Raw genomic sequence first — 17518 nt, 5'->3', positions numbered from 1 at the left:
TATGTGCTACTACATATGTATTGCACACTTTATAGTTATTTTGGTTGATTACTCCTATCGTTCTTTTAATATTTTCCACTAATTTCTACCTTGTAGGTGACTGCGGAGATCATGTTGTCATAATTAATACAAGACATATTGCCTTCTCTGGCAACAAATGGGAACAGAAAGTATATTCTTCACATACTGGGTAAGCTTTGTAATAAATATTCAGATGAGCTAGTGGTAAATTTAATGTCATATTTTCTTAATAGCTGAAGTCTTTTTTTAGTATATTGATTCAAAAGGGAGTTCCTACTTACATGTTTTTGGGTTTGTTTGCATGTGTTACGATGTTTAAAATGATGCAAACCTTTTTCTTTTTTGTTTTCTTTCGTTTTTTTTCCCCATGGTGTATGTTGTTAGGGAAATAATCTGACTTAAAAGTAGTCAGAGCAATTAAGTAAGTTAACAGATTTGGTGAGCCAGGTTGTTTTGTGTGAACCCATGAACCTAATGATCAGAACTATTCTATTTACTAAGCAGTAGAAGACATTCCTATTGGCACTGCACATTTAATTACATTATCCTACCAGTACCTATTTACCTAACAGTAAATATCAAGATTGATATATTATTGAATCAGAGGATTAAAAAAAAAGAAATTGGAAAAATGAGTGAGAAATGAGATGCTCTTAAGATGTATACAATAGTGTATAATATATTATTCTGGCAGACATAACGTTTACAGATGGAAGTACAATAACCAATTACAGATGCTGTGGCAATAATCAGTTCAGTCAAATAAGAACAGTTGCTCCTATTTTATACAGTGACAACACTAGATAATAATCTCTAAGTGTTAAAATGTATCCACTTGGGAGATTAATAAATCACATTGAGAAAGCTAATTTTGCTGGTACTAATGTTTCAGTCCTGAAATTCCATTGCTGAATTTCTGAGAGGTTCTTGTTCAGAGTTGATGGAAATGAATGTGCTTTTTTTTTTATCCCTCCACCCCTATAACTTCTTAAAAAATTTTCACTAGAAACTTGTGTGTAAGTTTAAGCACTTGCTTAAGTAGCTGAGTTGGTTTTGAGCAAGTGAAAAGAATTGTAGAATTAAAACAAATACTTAAATCTCTGCAGCTCCTTAAGTGGACATGTTTTAATGATGTTGGGTTTATTTTTATTTCACTTAGGCTGATACCTAGTAATGCAATTAAATCAAAATGAAACCCAGCTTTAGTTGACATCCATGTAATTTCTTGCACCACTGTATCATTCATTTAAAGTATGTGTGTTATGAGTTGGTGCGACTTCACCATATCACATAGACTTTAAAAAGATGGATGCATTGCAGTGTAAATCAAATTTTATTACTGTAGATATGCCAAATCGTGCCGAAGTTTATTTAAAATAATAAGAAAATAAATACTGTTCAAAGTGGTTGTCTTGTATGTCAGCCAGACTGGTTATGTGCCTTGATCATCTTCAAATATTACCAGTTTTGCATATCTTACTCCCATTGTATTGTGTAGCTGTGATGGTGTATTTAATAAGCAGTTTTATATCTATCTGCTTGTGAAACACAAACTTTTCAATACTCAAGTGAATAAATAAGAAAGTACAAATGGTATTAAACTTGCATACTTGACAGAATAGAATCTTTCTAATACTGCATAGTCGGTCTCGTGAGAAAATCTTCCTTTTTTGAAGGCTTATAATACCAATACACTGATGTTCAAGATGTATTGATATTGGTGTTAATATCATGCTTGAGCACATAGTGTTAAGCCTGTATGTTTGTTCTGTTTTTCTAGCTATCCTGGTGGTTTCAAACAAGTGACAGCAACTCAGCTCCATTTAAAGGATCCAACTGCTGTAAGTGTTCCCATTCTTCCCTTTCATCTGTAAATCTGATTTGTTTTCATTTAATTAGTTCCCCTAAACAACAGTTTAGCAGGTCTAAAGCTAAATTACAAACGTTCTGCTAACAGCTCTTAGAAGGTTGGCTTGTGACAGTGTTTTTGTAAACAGCACGTTTTGGGGGTTTTGAGGGTTAGATCATAGGTTCGTGGTTCTTCCATGCTGTCCAAATGAGCAAATCAAGTTCACTTGCTTCACTCATTTTTGACTGATTCACTTGCTTTTTGTTTCAGAGGTCTGACCTTTCTCACAAGAGGAGTAGCTGAAGTTAGACTTAGATAAGTTGTACTTCAGCTTACTAACCCTACTACTTTTTTAAGACCCAGCAAGAAAAATGCTAATCCTAAAAATGTTAGAAAGTGCACCTGCCTCTTTCTCCCAGTAAAATTCAACTGTAGGGTTTGTTAAATGATTTTTTTTTAAAAAACTTTTCTGCAGTGCTGTGTGTTCATGCTCTGTGAAAGAATTGGAAATGGTGATTACATTGAACTTAAGCCTCTTTACTAAATTTCTGTATTAGACTGTTATTAATTCTGCTGAACATCAGTGTTGATATGTTTGTTACTGATTAAAAAACCAAGGTGCTAGATATGAACATTTTGGGATGTTGACTTACACAGTTACAAAATTGCTTTTACTGGGGTTTTGAATGGTCAGCCTTGGAGGACTGAATTCTCTAAGTATTAGTGTTTCTGAACACGATATGAGGCCCACAGAGATTAACAGTTATCTATGTTTATTTTTGACTTTGAAATGCTTTGGCTGGGATCACCTTATGTATAAACTATAAAAATGCTTCTTTCTTTTCCTAGAGAAATTTTATTTGCTGTAAAATTCTTGGGTTTTGTCAATGACTTTCAATCTACGATGTAGAAGTCCTGGTTTGTCCCAAGACTTTTTTATGCGAGGTGTTGTACAAGTACTCAATAAAAAAGCAGTCCACCACATGAATTTGCCTGGTTTTCATTTTAACTTCTGCAATTTCTTCCTTTATTTAAAGTGAAATGAAATCCCAGAGTTCAATATTATTTTCTGTCTAGAATTTTTCAGAACCACTTAAATGCTAAATGCTTTTGAAAACAGGCTCTAAGATAGTTGTAATTCCTTTGGGAATTGTTGATAGTTCCATGACTAAAATGGATTCTTCAACCTTTTTCATTTGAGCTTCAGGCAGACGCTGTGCACTGGGAGGCAGTATAACACAATTTGTTTGTTAGGGCCTGAGAACTGGATGTTCTATAAACTACCTTCTGGCATTCATTCATTCTGAAATACCTCTTTTCTTGCCAGACTCATAGATGAATTTCTGTGCAAACAGGGGAGGATTAAATGCATTGCCAATAACTAAAGCATTTTGGACAGAGGCTCAGCAAATGGTGATGTGGCTCAAGGCTTGGTCTAATTTAGAGAGAGAAGGGTTTTTTTAAACAGAATTGTGGAGAGCCTTCAGCAATTAACTCTTTCATTCTATTGAAGATGAAGTGTTTGGATGACCCTCTCATAAAGATGACTCATGTATTTTTGTCATAATCAATAGTAGTGGATGGTAGCTTGGCATGATATATTCTGCATGTGTAGCTCTTACAGGTTTTGACTTGCAAGTGATTTTTATGGCTAGAAACATGTATGTACTAGTTGAATTGTTTTGGTGTGAAAGACATTGGGGTATGACAAAGATGAAAATTATGATGGTGTTTTATTAACATGTTTTATTTTTAGAACTGGTTATTAAAACCTGAAAAACAATTACTGTAAAGAGAGCAATGCCTAGCCTAAGTAGCATCTGGATCTTCAAAATATGATCTAAATGACACATAGTTCTTGTGGAGACTTTTATAAATTGCTTTATTTGACTTCTTTGAATCAAAAAGAGACTTTTTCTCTTTTAATCGTGTTAAATTCAAATCCTGTGAAGCCAGTGGAATTAGGTAGGTTGTAGGAAGCAGACTGTATCTTTCTGTGGAAACAAAATCTTCATTCTGTAAAGCATTGTTTTCATCCTGGAGGCTACTCCTTTTTCTCTGCCCATGGTCCTGTTGTCTCCTGCTAGCTCATCCTGGTAGTGCTTCATTAGATGAGTCAACATTATTTTTTGAAATAGTGCTGTTACAGAAATTAAGGCACTAAATTAATGGAAGAGACTACTTCCAAGGAAAAGGATGTTGACGTAACGTCTTGTAAATTTGTGTGGTGTTACACACAAGATTTTGCAATGAATATGACTATTTTCAGTATATGTAAGAAACAGATTAAAGCTTGTAAGATTCCATGAATGTGTGTATATAGTAGGACTCCAATACTGCTTAGCACTGTCTTTACTTACATATGTCTAAACTCAAACATAAAAATCCCCAAGATAAATATTTTTCCATTACAGTTTTGTTTAAACATAGTTTCTAGTATACAGAGAGACTGGTTTTAGGAAAAAATGGTACACAGCTAAAAGCTAATTTAAAAGGTTATAATGAGTAATTTGATGCCAAATGGTATAATTTATGTTTATGTGGGAGGCTGAAAGTTCTAAGTATAGTTGTCAGAATTTAGACATGTTTACTGCAGTATGGTTAGATAATCCTCCTTGATCATTTCTAGTTTCTTCATAAGGTACCAAGATAGGGATGGATGGTGATCTGATATTCTCACTTATGGAGGTTGACATCATTTATCTATCTTACTAACTTGGACCTTTATATTCCTTGCAGGTAGGAGTTAGTGTTTCGGATGGATTTTTGCTGAATTTTGAAAGTGCACATGCATTTTTTTCATAGGATTATAGGATGATTAGGTTGGAGAGAACCTCAGGAGATCTCTAGTCCAACCTACTCAAAGCAGTGTCAGCTATTAGGTCATATAAGGCTGCTGGGGGCTTATCCAGACTGGTCTTGAAAACCTCCCATAGCAACAATTTCCAATCCTTGACTTCTTTTTGTAGTTGAAAAGAAAAAAAAAAAAAAAAACAAAAAACTGTGCCTATTATAAGTGTTTAATCTCAGATGTATAATTTTGTGCCTGAGATTGACAAAATATTACTCTTTTTTTCCACTTCTAAGTATCTTTTATGTTAATACAGGGCAGTGAATACAAAAAGAGGTCTGCATAGTTGATGTTTTGTATAGAACTTCATAGAAGTTCCATGTTCATTGTGCCAAGTTTTTCAGCACTTTGGAAAAAATCGCTTTTATGGAAGGGTAAAAATTACAGTGTGTTGCCAAAAAGATAGCAATAGTAAATAGTCTAGCACATTTTTACCTGTAGCACCTTTGAGTTCCTTTGGGAGGCATGGGGAAGGCAGTGTCTGTGAATCTGTTTAAAATTTCTAGTATTTTCATTTGTCTGCTCTTCTGGAGAATAGCAGAGAATAGCTCTCGTGTGTTGGACTTGGCCAGGCTACTTTAGGAAGTGCTTATTGAAGAAAAAAAGAGCTTCTTCACATTTCAGCCTTTTCTTTCTCTGACTTAGATTGAGTGTAAATTCTTGGACCACCCATAGACGAGAGTATTAAATATGTTCTTTAGGTGCAGCATAGCAGCTTGTTGCTGTAGTATGAAACAGCCTCTCAGTTCTTCAGGTTAATATAATACTAATACTCTGTATGCTATTACTACTCCCTTAAGATACATATTAGCGGACAACATTAATTTCTATTGTAGGTTGCTAAGAAAAATCTGTTTGAAAGGTTTTGTGTGTTTTGTTTGCCAAGGGAGTCTTTTGAAAATGAAGGAAACAGGTAAACCTTTTTATTTGAGATGCAGATGTTTGGAATGGATAGAAGTTTGGGGTTTTCATGTTTGTTTTTACTAAAATTTGCAGAAGTTTTGTTTAGTTGGAAAAATGCTGATAGACATGAGACCAACACTTTCAAAATTAGGATTCGAAGTACTTGGTGTGGGAAGACTAAAAGATGTGCTTTTAAATCTCACAGATTTGAGAGGGAGCAAAGATTACTTGGAAAAAACTTTCTGGAAAAATCTTACAGCTTTTAATTAAAATGCCTGCAAAATATGTTGACAGATCTTATCTGTAGAACCAGGTAGTAATCCTGTAAGGAAAAAGTTTTCAATCAATTTTTATTCTATTTCTAATTTTAAAAGTAGCCAGGACTTGGCTTACTTTTTTTTTGGCTGCATCAGAAACTCCCCCCCAAAAAAAGAAAAAGAAGAAATCATGTTTGGCTAATAACCAAATGCTCAGTGAGAGGATTGACCTTTAGGTATTCGGAGGCTGTATTGCCTCTGACAAAGAAATAATGGGCAATAATTGTTCAGAATGAATATTACCTGCTAGGGGAGATTATTAAGCGAGGCAGGGTGGCTCTATGCTGTGAGGAAGCCTCCAGGGCTGTCAGGGTTCTGGTTTGTTCAGCTGCTGGCACTGACACGAAGGGGCTTAAAATGTTCTAATTCTCCTTTTGAATGCTCTTTAGCAACCGCTTGCATGTCTAGACTTGCCATTGTATCTGCATAAGAATGATCTCTTGAAGAAAAGCTCGGACAGAAAACATGGTTAAGTCTTGCTGCTGGTATTTAAAAGCCCATTTTCTTTGCATCACTATGGGATAGTTGATATAATAATACGTACACACTAGAAGTTGGTTACTGAAACACCAGATACAGCGTTTTCTTCTATTGCTATGGAGTAATGTTTTTTGATTAAGTAGAGCACAACTTCAAAGTCTGGATTAGTAGGCACGCAGAAGTTAGTATAGCATGGAGAGGAGAATATTTTTATGGAACCTGCTGTCTTAAAACCTCTAGGTGCTCTAAATAAGTCTTAGAGCTGACTCAGTCTTTAGCTTTGTAGTAGACAAAAATAAATACTTCCTTGTTTAAAAAAATGTTAATCCATTTCTTACTTGAATTTGCAAGGCACTGATACTAATTTAAAGAACACATTAAAATTCTTACCTTTTAAGTGCTGAACAGTAGTGGAAAACAAAATGTCATGCAATGGAAGTTTATGTACAAATGATTCCTGTGGCAGTATTAAGTACATTCATTTTTGCTGTACTACACGTACAACTGTCAGAGGTAGAAAGGTGAAGCTCTTAGAATGCTTTTATAACACATGCAGTGAAAAGAACAGTATCATATACAGGACAGAAAACCAAGAACTGGTAAAAGGAAGATGTAGTATCAGGCTGTACCTCTGAGTAAGTGGTGTGTCTCCTGAAACTCTTCTAGGTTTTTTTAAGTATGCCCTGTAATTAATCCATGTGTTTTCTCTGGGGCGCTGTGTCCTTCCCATGTTCTAGAGTTGCTTCCTGGTGATTATTGGACTTAATTCAGCCATTAGGGTAGACTTTCTTCTGGAAATTTGGCCAATTATTTTGTGCTTCTTGGGACCAGGAGTGGTATTGCTCTGTTGATTTCCGTCTTTAAAGTATGTTTTATCTGGCAAAGAATCTTTTTCAGAACTTGGTCTCCATCAAGCATAGTCTGCAACTTGCATATGAGCCAAAGCCTACCACAAAAATTGAAATGTTCAAGCTTCATACAGTGTTTCAGATAAATATATTTTTTAATTTGTTCATACTCATAAAATGTTAGAGTGGGTAGTAAGGGACCGAAAGTGCAAGAGTTTTACTAGAGCTGCATTCTCTTCTCCTATATTAGCCCTTTAAATTGGAAAATAAAAAAGTAGTGTCATAAAACTGTGATTAAGAGCATGTCTATGCTGTCAGTATATAAATTAGCCAACTTGGAAAAAAGGTATTGCAATATTCAAGAAGACAATTGTAACTAAAGCCAATAGGAATTTCGTCATTCAAAAGAAATTAGGGCAGACAGCATTCTAGTACTTTAAAAATGCCCTCAATATTAATGCTCCGGTGGGCGTTAAGGGTTTACACATCTGATGGCGAATGTCTTTACCTGCTGGAGAAAGTGTCATGGCCTTTAGGAGTGAGTATTTGTGAAGACGTGGAATTTTGCAGGTTGCTGCTACTGGAGATAAAGGACTGGGGAGAGGAGGCAGTGGGAATCCATAACTAACTGAACAAACTGTTAAACTGTACTAATTAGTTTTAAACTGAGATCCAGGTTGCAGTGAGAACTGTGGGTAGGTAGACGACTTTGCCAATTTGAAATCCAACTGAAATCTACCTCTCATGTAAAATTAAGCTCTTGTTATTTTAATAGTTCAAAATAAAAATAATCGCATAGAAAACATAAGAAAGAATTGTCTTTTATTAGAAATGTATTACAAACAGATAGAAGGGTTTCTATTTTTATTCCTTAAAGAAACAGCATGTTCTATTGTGTGTTTTCAGGGAGCATTGAATCTGCGTTTGGGGTTTTGGATAAGCTCAGCAAAAGACTTTTTTCTTGCAATTCCATAGCTTATTATTTAGGGTTGGTGTATTTTTAGTAAAACTTGAGCATGTTCAGGTAACAGGAGAGCCCTTACATAACACCCTGTAAATATTGCTGGTTGAATCTGCCTTCTCTGTTACACAACCTTACTAAAGTTGCAAAAGCAGTCTGTACAGCTTCAGTTAAGCCTGTACTTCACTAAATTATTGACTTGTCATCACACCAAGCAGAGTGAGGTTCTGGCTGTAGGAAGAATTTTGGGCAAGGAGCTGGATGTAAACTTAGTCCTTCCAGGAGCTGGATTTGGATTTGCTTTGGCTTGTAGAAAAATCTTTGAGGCAGAAGTTACAATGAAGGAAGCTAGAGGTTTTCCAGCTCTACCTTCTCTGTCTTAGCTCCCTGTATGGTCTTCTGTTCTACAGTTGGACTAACTACCTTGAAGTTAATAATAAAAGTACAGTACAGGGCTTTGCTTAGTAATACACTTATTTGGCTTTTTTTTCCCTTTTTTTTTTTTTTTCTCCCTTCTTGACCAAAGTGAATGAGGTTCAGGGGTGGGGTGGATGTTATAAATCTGCCTTTGATCTATTCCAGCAAGGAAGTTATGATCTGCTGCAGAAGCCAAGGGTTTGTTCCCTCTTTGCCCCTACAGTGAGTTGCTGGGGCAGGGATTATGCGTGCTCAAACTCAAGGTTGTTCTTCCTCTCTCTTGTTCTCCGCATGGGTATAATGTTTTCAAGGGACTCAGACATTAAAGGCTCTATGATGACCACAAAAACATGCAATTAAAAAATGAGCTGTTTGAAATGTCTGCTTGGTGAGTTAATTCAGTTTCACTGAAACTCCAGAATGGGAGAGACTAACGATGAAGTCCAATTTTCTGCTCTGGATCAGGCAGGGATTTAATATCATCAGTGGCATAGACAGTAGGATTGAATGCACCCTCAGCAAGTTTGCAGATGACACCAAGCCGAGTGGTGCAGTTGATTGACTAGAGGGAAGGGATGCCATCCACAGGGACCTGGACAGACTTCAGGAGCAGGCCCATGCAAACCTCATGAAGTTCAGCAAGGCTGAGTGCAAGGTTCTGCACCTGGGTTGGGACAATCCCCAGTGTCAATACAGGCTGGGGGATGAAGGGATTGAGAGTAGCCCTGTGAAGAAGGACTTGGGGTTACTGGGGAATGAAAAATTGGACATGAGCCAGCAATGTGTGATTGCAGCCCAGAAAGCCAACCATATCCTGGACTGCATCAAAAGAATTGTGGCCGGCAGGTCGAGGGAGGTGATTCTGCCCCTCTACTCTGCTCTGGTGAGACCCCACCTGGAGTACTGCATCCAGCTCTGGGGCCCCCAACATAAGAAGGACGTGGACCTGTTGGAGCAGGTCCAGAGGAGGGCCACAAAGATGGTCAGAGGACTGGAGCACCTTTCCGATAAGGAAAGGCTGAGAGAGTTGGCATTGTTCAGCCTAAAGAAGAGAAAACTCCAGGGAGGCCTTATTGTGACCTTTCAGTATATAAAGGGGGCTTATAAGAAAGATGGAGAATGACTTTTTATCAAGGCCTATAGTGACAGGACGAGGGACAGCAGTTTTAAACTGAAAGGAGGTAGGTTTAGATTGGACACGAGGAAGAAATTTTTTTACAGTGAGGGTGGTGAGACACTAGAATGAGTTGCCCAGAGAAGTTGTGGATGTTCCATCCCTGGAAGTGTTCAAGGCCAGGTTGGACAGGGCTTTGAGCAACTTGATCTAGTTGAAGATGTCCCTGCCCATGGCAGGGTGGTTGGACTAGATGATCTTTGAAGGTCCCTCCCAACCCAAACCAGTCTATGATTCTGTGATCTGCCTGGCAATGAAAAAATGGTTTGTGCTTCATATGAGGGTGATTTTTCTATTGCAGATCTTGCAGTAATGCACTTCTTCCATGTGTGAGAGGGCACGGAAAGCCAGACAAGTTACCGAACAGTGTGGAGATTGGCAGAAGTACCAAAGCATACCTTGGATTATGCTTATTGCACTGAGCATACTTATCTAGAGAAACTATTATTGAATATATAATTATCCATGATCATTCATCACCCATTACCATTCTCCAAGTCCTGCTTTCATGTTAGTCTGTCGTCCCCAGAGGTTGTCAGTTGTGCAGCGACTGTATGCAACATTGAAAGTATTTCTTCGCTGTTTAACTTGAGCATATAAATCATTCTTTTCCAGTGTGACTTTTTAATAAGCACATTTTTACAACTGAACTGTTCTCTTTGTAATGTGGCTAAAAAAATCAAATCAGATTCAGCAGGCAGAAGTATCTACAACTAGAAAAGACCAGCTGTTTGTTTAGCTCACTGATTTGTTTCAACAGATGTCTGTGTCACATGCTGCAGAGGAAGATGAAAAATTGGGCACAAACATCGGCTGTTTGAAGAAGTAAAATATTTAACAATGTTCATTAAAGTATTTTAAAGTATCTCTTTTAATTGGAGTGAAATCATTAAATAACTAGCTCTGTGTATCTGTAGGTCAGAGGTCATATGTTGGACCACATGTATGTACAATTTATTAATCGAAGGAATTAACACTGCTTCCCTCACAACCTGAAGTTAAAAGTCATTTTTAAATAAAGAAAAAAATCCCCACAGTTAGGCAGTATGTTGTGATGTCTCTGGATCTGTTGCTTTAGGTCTGATATATTTTGATCTTTTATTGGCTATAAGGAAAAAAATTGGGTACAGAATTAAAATTGTTGATGGTAAAAGGGCTGTTCACATGAGCTGCTGTTAATATCCATGTGTTTTCTTACATTGTTATGGTGTCTCACTTGACTTTTAATATTCAGTAAACTAGTGAAGGTTTGTTTTCTGTCTTCCTCTTGCCTTTGTCTAAGTACATGATATAGTGACCTAAATAAACTGTAGTATGCTGTACAAGCATGAATAGTTCTTATCCCTAAAAGCATTAGTTTTCATCTTTGTTTTTTAATAGTTGCTTAATAATTTTTATTAGAGAAGGTATCAATGCTACAGATTACTCTGCCCAACCTGATGTATTTCTTCTATCATCTTGGTTTATTAGGTTTGTCCACAGATCTATGGTACTGGCTGCATAACATCTGAAAACCTTAATGATGTTGATGCTTCTCTAAATGCTTTCAGAGTTTCTCAAGGCATATAGTATATGTTTATGAGGATCCTAAGACAATGTTACTGTCTGTTATGTGGCAAAATGAAAATAATACTGGGGCCAAACTATCTTGAGTGTTCAACTTCAGTATCTGAGTAGAAATGCCTGCAAGTTTAAAAACTAGCACTTCTCATTAATTTCACTTGTAACAATTAACCATTCTGTCTTAACTATGTGGTTCCGTCTGGGAACTCAGTATTAGTGATTGTCTCTAAAATTTTGATTGAATTCCTTTAATTTTATAAAAAGAAGCAACTTTGCTCAGTACGCTTTTCAAAATATCTGGATGCCTGGGAGATTTGTTTGTGCTTAATGCACTGCATTTCAGCGTGGCTTATTGACTTCAGTTTAACATTGCGCTAAGCATGCCTGGCTAGTTTCTGATTTGGAGCTTGTTTATGTCTGGGTGGCTTGGAGCCAAAACTGCACATACGTCTATCCCAAATGCTTTGATGTCCTTTATAAAACCCTTTTTGTCTCCTACAGTTGCATGCCTTGTTTTACATTTACAAATGTTCCCTTTCTGGGTGAAGTTCATAACAATGTGTTTTGTATTTAAATGACAGGCATCTATACTAGAGTTCAAGAGAAATCCTGTTGAATATTGTTACTTTTCAGTAAGCATCATCTAGTGTAGATGTACAAATTCTATTCGTTCCTGATGCTCAGAAGTGAGATCGTTCATCTGGAACTAATACCAAGGGAATAAATTATGCATGTGTATAGTATGTTCGTGATGCAGTGTCTTGGTATGTCAGCTTTGCTTAAGATGCATTAATTATATAGAAGTTTCAAACACAGCAAATTACAGTGTTAAACTAGATGCTGAGAACACTTGGTAAATTTGTTAGAGCCTAATTTTTTTCCTCAATAATGGGTGTATATAAGCGTGCAATACAATATGGAGTTAACATAAGCTTCTCAATTCTTTTCAAAGCTGAATGATCACGTGCAATTATCCACAATGCTAAACATAGCTCTTAACTTTCTAAGCTGAAATTATCTATGCGGCTGTTATAGTAAGTATTGCTTCTTCCAAAACAGTAAGTCTAGAGCACCTTCTAAATGTGGTGCCAGAGTTGTTCAGCCTGGAAGAAGTTGACTGAAAAGAGGTTCAATGACTAGTGGAATGGACAGAGGGAAACCCAGCTTACCTTTTTCATTTTATTTATAGCCTGTCTGATTATTTGTTGCCATGTTATCTTTCCTCAGATTGTTAAACTGACTGTTTACAGAATGCTTCCAAAAAACCTTCAGAGAAGAACTATGATGCAGAGGCTGCATCTGTTCCCAGAAGATGTGAGTTGTCATGCAGTTCCATTTTCATTCCTGTGCGATTTGGAGTGAAGAAGGAGTGTTAGCAATAGCAAAACTCTTGTTGTAAGAAGATAAATTAAGACAAATCAAGCTGCTTTTTATTTATATATGGAGAATCGTATTTAATAGCCACTGATGACCAAACACTTCACTTTTTTGAATCCACTTAAAACTTTACTCAGAACCTACACGTTAACTGCAAGACAGGGAAAACACACAAAAAGACAAAAGCAAAATGGTATGCATCTTTAGTAGTCATGTGATACAATCAACCCTCATGATATCGCGTGATTGTCTAAGATATGTGTGAGATTGTCTTCTGTATTTCGAACAAACACTTAGCACGAAGAATGCAGTATTGTTGACAAATTTTGGTCTGGATTAGGGGGGGAGTGGTGGTGTTTTTTAAACAATCAGATAGCTAAGACTGTTTCCACCTGCCTCAGGTTATTCCAGAAGATATACAGAAGAATCTTCTACAAGAGATTCCTCAGCCACGTGCAGTCCCCAAGAGGTTAGATGAATATACACCAGAAGAAATTGCTGCCTTTCCGAAGGTTTGGACTCCGTAAGTATCTTAGATTTTTTTAAAAGGGTACTTTGACTGAATATGTGCTATATAGACTTTCACATTATCAGTAAGAAAAAGGAATTATTTTTCTCTTCATGTCATCTTTTGGGGAGGGAGAAGAGGTTACTAAACCAAAGAATGGTCATATTAGAAGGGAGTGGTTGCTAAGTTTTTTGTATTTCTGACCTTTCTTTTAATGAGAAAAGCTTTACTTAAAATATTTTCAACTCTTTCCTTCGTCAAAATGAGTTGAGTAAAACTTGAGTAAAAAACTTCATTAACCTCTTTGAGTTGTATGTACTCTATAATACGTAACTGTTAGCCATAGCCAAAGGAAACACCATGTGGCTCTGTGAGGGAACGATTTATTGTAAGGGGGGGAATGCTTCAGATTTTCTCCAGAGGAAGGGAAAGAATTCTGCTAAATTAGCCCTTGGAGAGTAGATCTTTGGCATGGAACATACCACGTGTTTATTTTGATAAATAGTTTCTTTTCCTTGTGCAAAATCATTTCCACAGTAGTTGTGTGGCATATGAGTGAGTATTTGTGGTTTGCTTTACACCACCACATGCAGCATTGAGTCAACCTGCTTGTGAAAATAATGTGTTACGTTCGGGACATTTTCTGATTAGTACCAGTATGATTTTTCCTGTGTTTATTTTGAAAGTCCTGTTCATGCTTAGGATCCCATTACAGTAGTCAACAGAGAAATTTATTTTGAAAGATGGCCCCTTTCCTGAGTATTCTAATGAAATTCAAGAAAAAATGTAACACGTAGGGAGGTGGGGAAAGGTGTAAATAAACTAGCACCAGGACCAACTTGGTGGTCTATCTCCAGTTAGATTACTGGTATTTCTATTTTGATTGTAGTGTTTGAAATGTTATGCTTCAATTTGTCATGTAAAAAAGTGTTCCTGTGTACTTATACACTAATCCTCGAAAATAGACCTGATAGAAGTCTCCAATTGTGTGTCATCCTGTTGAGTAGTTCCACTGAACCAGATGTTAGCTGCGTGTGGACAGAGGTCAGCTGTTGAAATGGTAATAGCAGCTTATTTCTCATGAGTCTGCTTAAGATACAATCTCTCAGGTGTCTTGACAGCTGAATGATCACAGAATGGTTGAGGTTGGAAGGGACCTCTGGAGGTCATCTGGTCCAACCCCTCTGCTCAAGCAGGGCAATGTAGAGCCAGTTGCCCAGGACCATGTCCACACTGCTTTTGAATATCTCCAAGGATGGAGACTCCACATCCTTTCTGGGCAAACTGTCCCAGTGCTCAGTCACTCTCATAGTAAAAAAGTGTTTCCTGATGTTCATTTGGAACCTCCTTTGTTTCACTTAGTCTTGTTCAGATCAACAGGACTGGACACTTCATGTTTTTACAGGAGCATTTTATAGGTTCAGTGTACATTTTCACATCCAGCAGGTTGCAGAAGACCATTAGAAAATGATCTGCAGCAACTATGTGGTTTAGATTTGTAGCTAGTAGTGACTGGATAGTAGGAAGCCTTGTACAGTAGAAGAAATCATTGTACGATAGCAAAACCAGTAACCTTTCAAACAAAGGAAGCCTTTAAATACAAAGAGAGGGGGCGTTTTAAGTAGGAAGGTAAAGTTAGTCTGGAGGAACAAAACAGAATTTGAATTAATGAAGAGAAAGGGAAATTCACATAAGAATAATACTCTTAAGTGGTCTATCAGTAGAAGGACAAAGCAAATAATTTTTAGTGCATGGCCAAAGCTGCTGGTATACCTTTAAAGGTGGCCTGATGCTTTTTGCTTGCTGAAATTAATATTAAAGGATTTGGGCGGGGGGGGGAGGGTAAGTAAATTAAACATTTTAAGTTACAGCATGTATTTTCTCTGCATTATAAGGCACATGCAAATAAGGGTATTTACTCTTCATAGGCAGCAGAGATATGTGGACAAGAGATGTAACCTTTCCAGAAGAATGGTGGTAATAGGATAACATAAATGAACACTCGAGAAGGACCTTCTTGCAATTCAAAAGCACAAAAGAGTGTGCTCCTAATTCCTTTTATGGGCCAGCAGCTCTCGCTGCTTAAGCCAGACAAATGCAATTAAGAAATCCCGGGAATTATGTAGGACAAATGTCTGTATCCGTTTTGCATATATTTATAGGATTTGTATTCCTTTGAGGGGAAAACTGAGTAATGGTCCATTGTTCTGTCACATGTTTAACAGAAACCAAAATATTTTTTTAGTGAAACTTCTTAACGTTAGTGGGCTTTTGCTTGCAAATCCTAATAATAATAGGAGAAAGTTAGTCTGTGACATTTATCTAGTCTTAAGTGAAAAAGCATGTGTAGAACTCTATTTATGTATAATGTGTATTTGTGCTTGCACATCCACACACATAGTAGTCGTACAGAGTTGCATTGAATTTTTAGGTCAGAGACAGGATGAGACCTTTCATTTGCGGAATGTTTTTCCTCTGCTTTTAGTGATTGAACTTGGTGAAGCATACGATATCATGAGGGTTGATTGTATCACGTGACTACTAAAGATGCACACCATTTTGCTTTTGTCTTTTTGTGTGTTTTCCCTGTCTTGCAGTTAATGTGTAAGTTCTGAGTAAAAGTTTTAAGTGGATTCAAAAAAGTGAAGTGTTTGGTCATCAGTGGCTATTAAATATGATTCTCCAGATGTGACTCATGGCTTGGGAAGTTGTAAATATTGCTGTATATTTATCTTGTTTCTTTTTCGCTGTGCATCTGCCACTGAGATGATGGAGTTTTCATGTGACCTAGAAGGGCAGATCTTATATGTGTATAGTAAATATATGAGCAGTTGCTAAACAGCCTGTCTTATGATAAAATTTGAAATTTATTGAATTCTTAATGCTGGGCTTCTTTTAAGTGCCAAAGGCAAAGAGCTGTGGGAATTAAGCAAGTAGGGTAGAGTATGATCTGGAGCCTTCCAGATGATTGGTACCAACTTGTGCTCTTCTGCTGATTTTCAGTATGTAGAGTTTAATGTGGTTTTTTGTAGGAAAAATTTAAATATCGCGTGAATGTTATTTAGATAACATGTAAAAGAAGCGTGTTCTACACACAAAAAAAAGTGTGTTTATGTATCAGTATCTAGACACTCCTTTGTGATAGTGCTTGCTTAATATAGGTTGACTTAGGCCTTTATTCTAAAATAGGGGAAGGGCACTGACAGCATAAAAAGAAGAGCATTTTGGAAATTACTTGGGTTTTGTCGTATTTCTTCTGTGTTCTCATGAATGTGGTTAATACTTTCAAAAGCTTATTAAGAAATCAGTTGTAATTAGGCTCCTGATCCTAGATGATAGTAAAATAAAGTCTGTGTGTCAGTTCTGTGTAATCTGAGGTACCTCAGTATTACAGTCTCTGTTGAAAGGGAAAAAAGTCCAGCAATGCTTTAAGCCCTCTTCAGAGTGGAAATAGGTAGACTGATTTTCTACTTTTTCTAATCTGTATCAGTTATACACATTGCTATGTTTGTTTTTATCTGCACTACTGGATGGAGTTTAAAATGCTGAGATCTCCTGGTTCTGAGAGATTTCAGTGGATATTACCCCTGAAGAAATTTAGACTGCACCAGTGACCAGAATTCTACAATGCATTAGAGTAAAGCTGATAAGCCTCTCATGGAGTATGGTATATTATACTCTTGTATAACTGTCTTTAGTACTAATAGTATAGTCTTGCTTGAGTTCATTTCCACAGCACTGGGCCACCTTAACTTTGTTGACATGTAGGTGTGTGTGGCAGAGGACAAGTAAACTTGATGCCATCTAATTTAGTCATTGCTGTCAAACTAAGTTTCCTAAAAGCTTCATGTTAGCATTGAGAAAACTACTTGAGCATGTTGATTCTTGGGGAAAATCTGCAGGTAAGAACACTATTTTGAAGCTAGAATTCCCCTCCCATCATTTCCTGGAATCATTCCCTCTGGAGGAATTCCAAGCTCACAGAACATGTATGCATTCCATTTTTTATATTTCTCTCCTCCACAATCTCGTCCTGATCAGTTTTCAGTGAGTGCAATCTGTATACAGTCTTTTTACTCCATGCCAGTTACAGAGGTTGGGGAGTGCTGCTGCCTTAGAAGCCCTGCAGCTGATTTGGAGGCTTTCAAGTGGGAGGATCATAGTGCTTCTCCTGTGGGTTGGGTGGGTAACTCAAGTGGGTATTCTGGTGAGAAGAACCAGGGCAATGGGTGGACCTGAGAGGAATGGA

At 37.0% G+C, this 17518-nt stretch overlaps 1 protein-coding gene across 1 annotated transcript in view; it reads left to right on the top strand.

The window, feature by feature from the left end:
• Window positions 1–17518, top strand: part of MRPL13 (mitochondrial ribosomal protein L13) — a 40724-nt gene that overhangs the window by 5005 nt on the left and 18201 nt on the right. Inside the window, exons 3-6 of the mRNA XM_069779974.1 lie at window positions 97–190; window positions 1802–1862; window positions 12612–12698; window positions 13163–13284. Coding sequence (XP_069636075.1) covers window positions 97–190; window positions 1802–1862; window positions 12612–12698; window positions 13163–13284 — 364 coding nt within the window. The remainder of the gene's footprint in view (window positions 1–96; window positions 191–1801; window positions 1863–12611; window positions 12699–13162; window positions 13285–17518) is intronic.

The sequence above is a fragment of the Haliaeetus albicilla genome, chromosome 3, assembly GCF_947461875.1.
Source record: "Haliaeetus albicilla chromosome 3, bHalAlb1.1, whole genome shotgun sequence".
NCBI lineage: Eukaryota > Metazoa > Chordata > Aves > Accipitriformes > Accipitridae > Haliaeetus > Haliaeetus albicilla.
This window is presented reverse-complemented; position numbering and strand designations above follow the sequence as displayed.